General features: G+C 40.3%; 2 protein-coding genes across 2 annotated transcripts; both read right to left on the reverse strand.

The window, feature by feature from the left end:
* Window positions 1-1,043: 1,043 nt before the first annotated feature.
* On the reverse strand, window positions 1,044-3,718 carry LOC141695456 (uncharacterized). The gene is made up of 6 exons (XM_074499699.1): window positions 3,572-3,718; window positions 3,116-3,292; window positions 2,748-2,984; window positions 1,768-2,688; window positions 1,498-1,696; window positions 1,044-1,333 (listed from the first exon to the last, which is right to left on the reverse strand). Exons 1-6 carry the CDS (start codon window positions 3,716-3,718, stop codon window positions 1,044-1,046), a joined length of 1,971 nt encoding a protein of 656 aa, XP_074355800.1.
* A 92-nt stretch (window positions 3,719-3,810) lies between these two features.
* Window positions 3,811-4,905, reverse strand: LOC141695457 (uncharacterized). The gene is made up of 2 exons (XM_074499701.1): window positions 4,424-4,905; window positions 3,811-4,273 (listed from the first exon to the last, which is right to left on the reverse strand). The coding sequence occupies exons 1-2, from the start codon at window positions 4,903-4,905 to the stop codon at window positions 3,811-3,813; spliced, it is 945 nt and encodes a 314-aa protein (XP_074355802.1).
* Between the last annotated feature and the right edge of the window lie 6,945 nt (window positions 4,906-11,850).

Genomic DNA, 11,850 nt, shown 5'->3' on the forward strand with positions numbered 1-11,850 from the left:
AACACGTCTCTCCGGAGGGATCCAGCTCCTACCTCCACGGGAACCATGGCCTCATACCCATAAGTCAGCAGAAATGAGGTTTGTCCTATAGTCGATCTAGGAGTCGTATTGTAAGACCAGAGGACCATGGGCATCTCCTCTGGCCAATCTCCTTTTTTCTCTTCCAATTTTGCATTCAAGGTATGTTTTATGATTTTGTTTATAGCCTCCGTCTGACCATTACTTTGCGGATGATAAACTGCAGCAAAGTCCTTTTTGATTTTTAAGTCCTCACAAAGCTTCCTTAACTCTTTACTATCAAACTGCTTCCCATTGTCCGAGATGAGTTTGTAGGGGATACCAAACCTGCATACTATGGAATTGAAAACAAAATCCCTTATCTTCTTTGTCGTGATCGTGGCCAGTGGCATAGCCTCCGCCCATTTGGTAAAGTAGTCCACAACTACCACGGCGTATTTCACACCCCCCTTTGCTTTGGGCAACTCTCCAATGAGATCGATTCCCCACATGGCAAAAGGCCAAGGACTTGCCAATGAGGTAATGGTAGATGTCGGGGCGTTGGAGTAGTTGGCAAATCGCTGGCAACGATCACAAGCCCGGAAAAAATTGAAGGTATCTTCTCTCATAGTTGGCCAGTAGTATCCTTGTCTGAGTACTTTTAATGACAACGAACCACCCCCCGAGTGATTGCCACAAATCCCTTCATGCACCTCTCTGAGAATATAATTTCCCTCTTCCATATCCACACAATGTAACAGTGGCTGGTTGAATCCTCTCTTGTATAATATCCCGTCATATTCAACATATTTTGCAGCCTGGTACCGAAGGCGTCGAGCCTGTAGTTTGTCTTCTGGTACAGCTCATGTCTGAATATAGTTATGAATGGGGGTCATCCAGCTTTCTCGCGGGACTTCTTGCGTCTGAAATACCTCTACCTCCGGAATACTCGGGATTTCCTGGATTCCCAAAGGGATTTGTCCAAGTTGGATGTTGTCCATCTGTGACCCCATCTTGGCCAAAGCATCCGCATTACTATTTTCTTCTCACGGAATGCTTTCTAGCTTGGCACTTTCAAATTTTTTCACTAGGCGTTGCGCACATCTCATATAGAACTCCGTCCGCGGTCCCCGGGCCTGGAAACCTCCGTTGACCTGGTTCACAACTAATTCGGAATCACTCCGAACTATCAGATTCACGGCCCCCGCCTCCAGAGCTAATTTTAGACCGTTGATCAAAGCTTCATACTCAGCATCATTATTAGTGACATAAAACTTGAAATGGATAGCACTCATCAAACGGTGCCCCTCCGGAGTGACCAAGACAATCCCGGCACCTGATCCATTGTTGTTCACGACCCCATCAACATGTAATATCCACCAAGGGTGTGGGAGTTCCTCCCTCCTACCTCATGAAAGGTTCCGCCAACACTATGGCCTTGTCATCAACTTCAGCATCAAACTCAAGTATGAAATCAGCCAGCGCTTGTCCCTTGATTACCGTGCGAGGAAAATACTCCAAATCGAATTATCCTAGCTCTACTGCCCATTTTAACATTCTCCCTGACGATTCGGGTTTGTGTAGAATATGCCGAAGCGGATAAGCGGTGCGAACTTTTATTCGGTGAGCCTGAAAGTATGGTCTTAACTTTCATGCCACAAGAATAAGAGCGTACACTAGTTTTTCCATGTTGGTATACCTGGTTTCCGCATCCAACAACCTTTTGCTCACATATTACACGGGCCACTGGTGGCTTGCTTATTCCTTTACCAACACCGCACTGACGGAGTATTCAGATACCGCCAAGTAAAGAATTAATGTTTCTCCGTCTTCTGGCTTGGCCAATATTGGAGGATTTCCTAACTGCTCTTTGATTTTTAGAAAAGCCTCTTCACACTCAGGGGTCCATAGAAAATCCTTCCCCCTTCCTTTGATTGCCTTGAAGAATTCTTTGCACCTATCTAATGACTTTGAGACAAATCGATTTAGGGCCGCAATCCTTCCTGTCAGGCTTTGTACTTGTTTGACGCTGGTGGGAGATTTCATGTCCAACAGAGCCTTGATTTTTGCCGGGTTAGCCTCAATTCCCCGGTGGTTGACCATGAATCCCAAGAATTTTCCTGATTCCACACCGAATACACACTTCTGCGGGTTTAGCTTCATCTTATACTTTCTCAGAATATGGAACATCTCAGCTAAGTCGGCGATGTGATCTTCCGCCCTTTTAGACTTTACGAGCATATCATCCATATATACTTCCATCGTCTTTCCAATCTGCTTCTTGAACATTTTGTTTACCAATCTTTGATAAGTGGCACCGACGTTGATTAGACCAAATGGCATTCTGATATAGCAATAGAGTCCCCTATCAGTAATAAAAGAGGTGTGCTCCTGGTCGGGCTCATACATGAGAATTTGATTATACCCGGAGTATGCGTCCATGAAGCTGAGCAAAACATGTCCTGCCGTGGCGTCGACCAACTGATCGATTCTTGGCAAGGGAAAACTATCCTTCGGACACGCTTTATTCAGATCGGTGAAATTCACACATGTTCTCCATTTACCGTGGGCTTTTTTACCAACACCGGGTTTGATAGCCACTCTGGGTAAAAGGATTCCCAAATTAGTCCGACGTCCAGGAGCCTTTCTACTTCCTCTGCTAAGGCTATAGCTCTCTCTCCGCTTACGGCCCTGCGTTTTTATCGAACCCCTTTATGCTTAGGATCGATATTCAAACGGTGGCACATTACCTCTGGATCAATTCCTACCATATCAGAATGGTTCCATGCAAATACATCAAGGTTCGCCAAGAGAAATATCGAAAGACCCTCCTTCAACCTTGGTGCCAACTGAAATCCTATTCTTAAAACTTTACTTAGATATTTTTCATCGACGGGGATTTTAATTGTATCTTCTGCTGGCCCCATCTTCTCCGTTGGCATTGGTATCCGGGGATCCAGGTCGGGCGAATCATGGATTTCATTATCCTGTAAAGAAGCGCATCCCCTTTAGGAGGAGCATCGACTTCTTTAGAAAGCGCGCCCTGTATAGCAGGGGCATCAACTTCCTTGATATGTTTCGCGGGCAAGGGCGCTCCTTCAGGCAGAAGGGCATCTACCTCACGCTCATCCTGTTCGAGGCTTTGCAAGACGTCGAATCTTCCTTCTAACCGTTCCCCATTAAAATCTGCTTGGACTATGGTGTTCGAGGCCTCCTCTTCTTCCAACATCTCAATTTTGATTGTGTCTTCCAAGAACAACGTTGATGGGGGCAGCCCGGAGGGACGCTCATCTTCCTACTCGACATAATAATGGACTCGGATTTCCTCGATCGGTTGTTCAATGCTCTTTTCTTGATCATTATCTGATGTATCTTCGACATGGGAGTCTTTTCTAAAGCCTCTCATAGCTTGCCTGTAGCACTTTCGAGAGTCATACTGAGAACCCTTTATACTCCCCACCCCATTTGGCGTTGGAAATTTGATGGTTAGGTGGTGGATTGAAGTAATAACCCTCATTTCCCGCAGAAAAGGTCATCCCAGCAACACGTTGTGGGATGATTCCTGATTCAGGACCTTAAACTCGAGCATCTTTGTTATCGACAGCGGGCTTTCCCCCAAAGTACATGGCAGCCGAATCGATCCCATGACTCTAACTTCTGCGCCAGAAAATCCATAGACCCACGAATCTTCCCCCGACATATCCCGATCAGGTAGCCCCATCTTCTTAAAGGTGCTGTAGTAGAGGATATTTGTCGAGCTTCCATTATCCACGAAGGCCCTATGGACATTTTTGGTTCCGATCTGGATGGAAATCACCAGCGCATGGCATCTGCCTCTCTGAAGGTAATATCCATGGACTCGCCCTTAAATACTTTGGGCGGTCGAGTTTCCACCCTGTGCATGTCCGTGAGAGGCCTGAACCGAGCTTCCCTAGCGTATCTTGCCAAGGCTCGGTAATTGCATACCATCCCAGGATCTCCCCCGTAGATTGTTCGGATGCTGCCATCCCTGACGAATTTATTTTCCTCCAGAGTATCATTGTTTGGCCCGCGCGGGGCTCGCCTTTCTTCTTCCTTTGCTCTGTCATCCTTGTGCTTCCTTACTTCCTTGACTACACATTCACCAAGGTATCCTTCTTTGATAAGCGCTTCGATCTCATCTTTTAAATGTCGACACTCATGCGTGTTATGTCCAGATGATTCATGGTATTCACAATATCTTTTCTTGTCTTTTCTTTTCCATGATGATAAAGCTTCAAGTTTTCTAAATAGCCCTCTGTTTTTGTTTACCTCGAAGATATGCTCGATAGATGCAACCAAAGGTGTGTACCGACTTGTTCTGTAGTTATAGTTTGAGGGAGGACTCTATCCCCTCCTCGTGTTTGCGGTATTCACCCGGTCCGGGCTCCGACTGCCTCTTCTGTACCTTGGGCTTGGAGACCTATCTCTCTTTCTCACTTTGTTTCTCTTACTTGTCTGCGAAGTCGGTTGTACCTCTGCCAGATATTGTTCTATGGCTTTAAATGATTCTGCCAAAGCAAAGACATCTGCTAGAGTAGCCGGATCTTTCCCTTGTAAGTGCTTCCAAAAATCCGAGCCAACCCTTAATCCTGCGATCAAAAAGCTTTTCAGGGCTTCGTCTGATGCCCCCCTCACGTTGGTAGATTCAGCGTTGAACCTTTCGAAGTACGATGTCAAGCTTTCATTTTCCCTTTGACTAACATTGGCAAGAGTTGTGACAGAGGGCGCATATCTTACCGCGGCTTGGAACTTGGTCAAGAACAGATTTTTCATCTGATCCCAGGAAGTGATCACTCCTGGCCCGAGCTTTTGAAACCACTGTTGGGCGCTTTCTCTAAAGGTTGCCGCCAAGAGACGGCATCGAGCCAAGTCTGGGACTTGGTACATGTAACGACCGAAAAATTACGCTTGTATTATATCATAATAAAGATAAATTATGTGTATTATTATGTGATTAAATGTGTTGAGTCATTAAACCCTAATCATTATGTGCTACGTGTTGTTTGTTTTGATCTAAACGTGTTTTGGGTATTTATTGAATGTTTTATCGCAAGTTATATATTTTATATCAAAACCCGTACAGCTCAAACAGTGTTTTAAAAGCCCGTATTTCAAACAAAATCATTGGCCCTATTTTGCCAAAAACAACCTATACCATATCGCTATTTTGAACCCCTAGACGTTTTACAAATTTACCTTTTTCGCGAAAATTGACTTTTCCGGACCCCTTCGGGTACCAAAAACCCCCATAAAAATCATATTTTTATTTTTAAATGAACATGAAATTATCATACATTATTTTTCTTTGCATTTTTGTAATATTCATAATTTTTGGGAATTTTTAGCATTTATTTTATATTTATTGGATATTTAAAAATTAATAATTAATACCCAAAAATTATAAAAATTGGGGCCAAATATTTTTATTAGGAGTGTAATTAGCCCCTTGATTTTATTTGGGGGTATTATTTTACATAAATATAAATAGCTAATGATTAGTAATTAATTAGTTAATTAATCATAAAAAAATCAGAAAAATCAAGAAAATCCCCAAATCTCTGAAATTAGGGTTTGGAGTTCTTGGAATCAAACCGAAGTTTGAACGTGAATCTGTGCACCGATTTGATCATGTGAGTACTCGTTGTGAAGCTCTTTCAATCCTCTATTGATTTATGTTATCAATTTTATCTGTTAATTACTCGATTTTTAATTTGTAAATTCGGGTTTAAACTTCGAATTCGGGTTTAATGATTGGTCAGTTATCTGATGATTCTGTTGATTAGGTTGAATAGATTGTAGTTTTTATGATTGATTGACATCGGTTTCGTCAAATATGGTGTTGTTTTCGTGTTCGTCGGAGAACCTCCGCCGCGGCGGTGTTCTTCATTTTCCGACGACGATATCGATGAAGGGAGAAGAAGGAAGGCGGGAGGAAGTTGCTGTGGCTTTCCAGGAAACACTCGCGCAGAAAAACCAGCCAGAAATCACCTGTTTTGATCGGGTTAGCTCGCCGGAAAAACCACCGGTGTCGTTGCCGGTGGCTGTTCTTCGCGACCCGGGTTCAACCCGGTTTCGACCCGGGTTTGATCCTCAGAAGCCCCAACCTGATTTCCTGTTCATGTTTCTAAAATTTAATTATTTATTTTATTTATATAAAAACAGAAATCAGTTTTATTAATTCTAAAAATCAAATAAAAATTAGATTTAAATTCTGAAAAATATTATAATTAATTTCTAAATTATTTTATTAATTTAGAAATTCAAATTTAATTATTTAATTATTTATCTAATTATTTATTAGTTATCTAATTAGTTAATAATTAGGTAATTAATTAATAATTAGGTAATTAATTAATAAATAAGTACTCGAATAATACGAATAATAATCCGGTAATTAGTTAAATATTCCGAGTAACTCGTACCTATTCGAGTTGTGATTCGTTAAGTGAGAGTTATTAATCGAGCGATTTTTATTCGAAGAATAGCGTACTAATTATTCGTATCGAATAATTAAATACTGATCATCAATTGATTAATAAATCGTATAAGCTATAATAATAATATCAGTTCGATAGTTATTCGAGAATTGCGAGTAGCTCGTATTTATATGAGTAGCTCGTATTTTTACGAGTAGTTAATCGTTGAATTAGATTATAATTCGTGGAATAAGTATTTATTCGATAAATAGTGTATCAGTTAGTTGTGTCGATTGGTTATTTATAAATAGTCGATCTAATCAGTAATAATAATTTGTAAATAATTGTAATAAATTGTAACTAATACTAATTATTTAAAAATATAACTAAGGATTATTTAATTATAATTAATTATTAATTAATTAGATCTTGTGTAATTCATAATAATTAAACCGTTAGTCCGATTTGAGCGAAACGAAGACCACTAGACTCAGAAAAATGAAATGAATGCAATAACAATAATTGTAAGTCATAATTTCTTCCGGAAGAGAGTGATCTTGTGGTAGTTAATTATTTATATGCCCTAATAGGGGTAGATTCGAGTCAAATAAATCCCGAAAAATTATAATAAAATCAGATAGGGTTAGTTGTTATGGATATAAGTCTAGTATTGATTCTAAAAATATTTATAAGTCTAAAAATTAATTATGTGCCTTATATGCTATGTGCTTTACGTGATTATATGAACCATACGTGCTATATAATTATATGTGTATATATGCGAGTTAGATAGAAACGTATGGGTAGATTGATAGGGTTGCGTAGTATCAATTCGAGATACGCGTATGTAGTAAGTTATCTAAACGACTATCTTTCTATGATTGGTTCAGTGTCAGCGAGGCAGATCAAGCTAGAGACCGAAGGCGGTGAGTTGAACCAGGTTAAGTACGCGCAAGGCAAGTTTTTCCCCTATTCTAAATTCAGAATAGTGAATTATATCCCATTTTTCTATATCAGTTACCTTTGATAATTCTTGTTCATATACACTGTTACACAATTATTGAATCTTATTTCTATTTCATTTCGATTCTTGATTTCTCCCAATTTATTGAATCCTTTATTCATATTCCTATATTTTTACCCTTGTTACATATACTCGGATATATCCTGATGTTGGGATACATCAAAAGCATTCCGATTGTTTCGGATGCTCAGCTTTGGACTGGATGGTTACGATACGGGGTGCGTTTTACCCAAACCTTTAATTAATAGGCCATAGTTGCCAGAGTACTCCTTATGTTGGTTGGGTTTATGCAGTTGGGTATAGATCCGTACTGTATCCTGACTGATCAGCGGGTTATAGTGCATATGTTAGTTCTTGTTTCCAGTCTTGTTCATTTGGCACCCGCCAGTGTTGGCAAATTATTATTCTATTCAGATATAGATGGTTGTTCAAACCAGCAGCTTATTGGTTCACTTATTCTTCCCTCTTTATACTATATATATATTGTTGCAGGCTTGTTCAGCAATTTTGGATAATCCCCTTTTATTGTTGTTCCTATTGTTTTACAGTTAAGGTAGAGAATGAAACCTATCAGGACCCGCGTAGTCAAGAAGCGAGTCAAGCAGCGGGACCCTCTTATACCAAGAGTATTCATTCTTATCCCCGAAGAGAGCTTTGAGTTACCAAATCAGGTGTAACAGGGTAAGTAGTAATGTTGGGTTGAATAAAGGTTTTGTGTGGTTTGATTAAAAGTTTTGTGTGGTGAAAATGTAGATAGAATAAAGTTTTGTAACAAAGAGAGTTCTTGAGACAGATTGTTTTCATTTGGGTTTGTAATAAAGTTAGTGTGTCGTTCTTGTTTTCAACTCTTAACCTTAAAAAATCCTGAATAGCAGTAGTTCGGGGTAATTATCATATTTATATTCCATTTATGCAGGTTTAGTGTATAGTTTGTAGTTGTTATTAATAATGCCCCAAATCTATACCCCGGATTTGGAGGGTGTTATAGTTGGCATCAGAGCTTAGGTTTTGACCCTAGAAAACAAGAACATTAGGATTAAGATAAGATAGGAAGATCATATGGGATAGAAGTAAGAGTGTTAGGATTGTTTGTTTATGTGATTAGAAGTTATGAGTTTTAGGATTGTGATTTGATTGTTCGTGTATTATTATTTTTATGTATATTAGATGGCTTCTTCATCATCGTCTACGAAGCACACCGAGACAGATCCAGTGGTTGCACCAGTATTGGCACCAGTATCAGTGCAGATCTTTCCTACATTACCACCACCTCCACCATTGCCACCTGGACCAGCACCAGAGATACCCCCTCCCCTAGAGGTACCAGATTTTGCAGATTATTTTTCTTATTTTGAGCCAGAGATACCTGATTTTCCACCGTTAGAGTTCCCGGTGTTCGATGTTCCTGACATGGTTGATATTCCGCAGTGGGAGGATTTAGAGCCCCAGGTACCTGTGCTGCCAGTTGAGATTCCATAGATTCCACCGATGGAGCCTGATTTGGAGCCACCAGTATATGCACCCATGGAGCAGCCTGTTTTATTTCCCGCACTGCTAGCTATCTATGCCCCTGTGCCCGGGGTATACTAGTTTCCACAGCCGGAGTTCATGGACGAGGTAGTAGTAGATGAGCCATTACCATTACCTTCTCGAGGTTCCCGCACGGATCTTCGTGAGCATCATACAGTTACATATCAGTGTTTTCAGACAGAGAGAGATGAGAGGGTCAGATGGCAGGATCAGTGTAGAGAGATCCTTGGGTTGTTTGAGACACAGGCGGATGGTCCAGTTCGAGCACTTCACCCAGACTACATATTGAGAGAGAGGCTACGCCAGATTCACAGAGTTGGTTCTTAGGAGCTTACTGACCTGAGGCAGCAGGATATTAGTGTAGAGGCAGCATATCGCAGGGCGATGAGACTTACAGAGGCAGTGTTAGAGGCTTTGCAGGAGGAGCTGAGCCATATGCCACCAGGATTCTGATCTTAGCAGACGGAGGAGTGTTGTATCTTTTATATATCTGTAGATTGTATGACTAGTTTGTATGAGTGTAGCTACTAGTTTTGACTGATAACAGTAACAGTATGACTGACATATCATAGACTTTTATATCAAGAATTGACACATGCAGCTGGTGTCCTACCCATATATATAAGATGAACTTTTCACGTTTTTTTTATTTTATTTTTCCAGTCATTTAGGCATTTACATTTATTTCACTGTTTTACCGTTGCATCTTAAAAAATATTGTTTTATTTACAATCACGTTGTACCCTTTATGTTTTCATAATTTTAAAATTATTTCAAGATGATTTATTTAGACATCGCATTGTTTTATTTATTTAGATATTTAATAAATTATTTTTTTTCCCATATCAACGGTTTTAACACTATTTAATAATATAAAGACTATTTATATTCCATAACACATGTTTAGTATATTATTATTAAGAGAACCCATTGTTTTATTATCAGAAATATGGCACCTAAAAGAAAAGTACGACCTGACTCATCTAATGGAAATACCGAGGGCCAAAACAATAATAATCAGATGGATCAGATGTTCCATCTCATGCAACAGCAGATGCTGATGATGCAGCAGCAACACCAGCAGTTTCAATAATAAATGTTACAACAAGCCGCTCATCCAGAACATCAAGTACCACCAACAGCACCTGTAGTTACTTTCAAGCAATTACAATCGGTAAAGCCTCCGGAATTTGCCGGTTCCCCAGATCCTACCAAGGCGAGAGCTTGGCTGAAGGAGATAGAAAAGGCTTTTACGTTGGTAAAAGTTGAGGAAGAACAGAAGACGGACTTTCCCAGCTACTTTCTGAAAGGCGAAGCCAATTACTATTGGGAATCAAAGAAAGCTTTGGAAGGGGAAGGTGTGGTGACCTGAGATAGATTCACTGATCTTTTCCTGGAGAAATATTTTCCTCGCTTCATGAAGAATCAGATGGAGATCAAGTTCCTGGAATTGAAGCAAGATAACCTATCGGTCGCGGATTATGAAGTCAAGTTCACTGAGTTAGCAAGGTTTGTACCTGAGCATGTCGATATGGATGAAAAGCGGGCCAAGAGATTCCAGCAGGGACTAAAACCATGGATTCGTAGCAAAGTAGCTGTATTTGAGCTGACGACTTATAAGGCTATTGTTCAGAAGGCCATGATCATTGAAGGTGAGAGTGAAGCAGCTCAAAAGGAGAAAGGATCAGGAAATTCCCAGAACCGTTTCAACAGAAGGCCGAGATTTCAAGTCCGGGGAAAAGTAAATGCCAGGAGACCAGAACAAAACAACCAGAGGATAGATAATCGACTTCCCGCCCCAACTCAGCAAAAACTTATCCGACCGCCTATACCTGATTGCAGGATATATGGTAAAAAGCATACGGGGATTTGCAACAAGCCAAATGTCACGTGTTTCATGTGCAAGCAAAGGGGACACTACTCTGGAGAACGTTCGATGGGAAGAGCAGAGGTCACTTGTTTCCAGTGTGGAAGAAAAGGACATACTGCCAAGGACTGCAGAGGAGTTGTAATGGCCGCTAGTATTCCAAGGGTTTTAGCATTACCTCCACCTCCACTACCACCACAAAATCAGCCCAGGGCAAGGACTTTCAACATGTCAATGAAGGAAGCAATACAGAGTCTGAATGTGGTTGTAGGTACGCTCCATGTGAATTTCGTAAATGCTCTAGTATTGATTGATTCAGGAGCTACTAGATCTTATATTTCTGAAGATTTTATCTCTAAGATAGACTGTGAGATTCAGTGGTTAGATGAAGTGTTATTCATAAAATTAGCAAATGAAGATCAGGTTATAGTAGATCAAGTATGCCCAGGTTGTGATATTGAGATAGGGAGATGTCATTTCTCAGTTGATTTGATACCTTTCAGGTTAGGAGAGTTTGATGTTATTTTAGGAATGGATTGGTTAGCTAGTAATAATGCTCAGATTGATTGCGCAAATAAGAAAGTGAAATTGCAAACTGAAGGAAATATAACGGTAATATTTATAGGTGAAAAGCAACAGCAGAAATTCTTAACAATAATGCAGACAAAACAATTGTTACGCCAAGGATGTCAAGCTTATTTAGCCTACGTGTTGGATACCAACAAAGAAAGTCCGAAGATTGAAGATATTCCTGTAGTTTGTGAGTTTCCCGATGTCTTTCCTGAACTTCCAGGACTTCCACCGGATCGAGAAATCGAGTTCACTATTGATTTGGCGCCAGGGACTGAACAAATTTTGAAAGCTCCATATCGAATGACACCTGTTGAAATGAAGGAATTAGCAAAGCAGTTGCAAGAACTTCTCGAAAAAGGAATTATAAGGCCAAGTGTATCCCCATGGGGCGCACCGGTATTGTTCGTGAAAAAAAAGGACGG

This window comes from Apium graveolens, chromosome 11 (genome assembly GCF_009905375.1).
Source record: "Apium graveolens cultivar Ventura chromosome 11, ASM990537v1, whole genome shotgun sequence".
NCBI lineage: Eukaryota > Viridiplantae > Streptophyta > Magnoliopsida > Apiales > Apiaceae > Apium > Apium graveolens.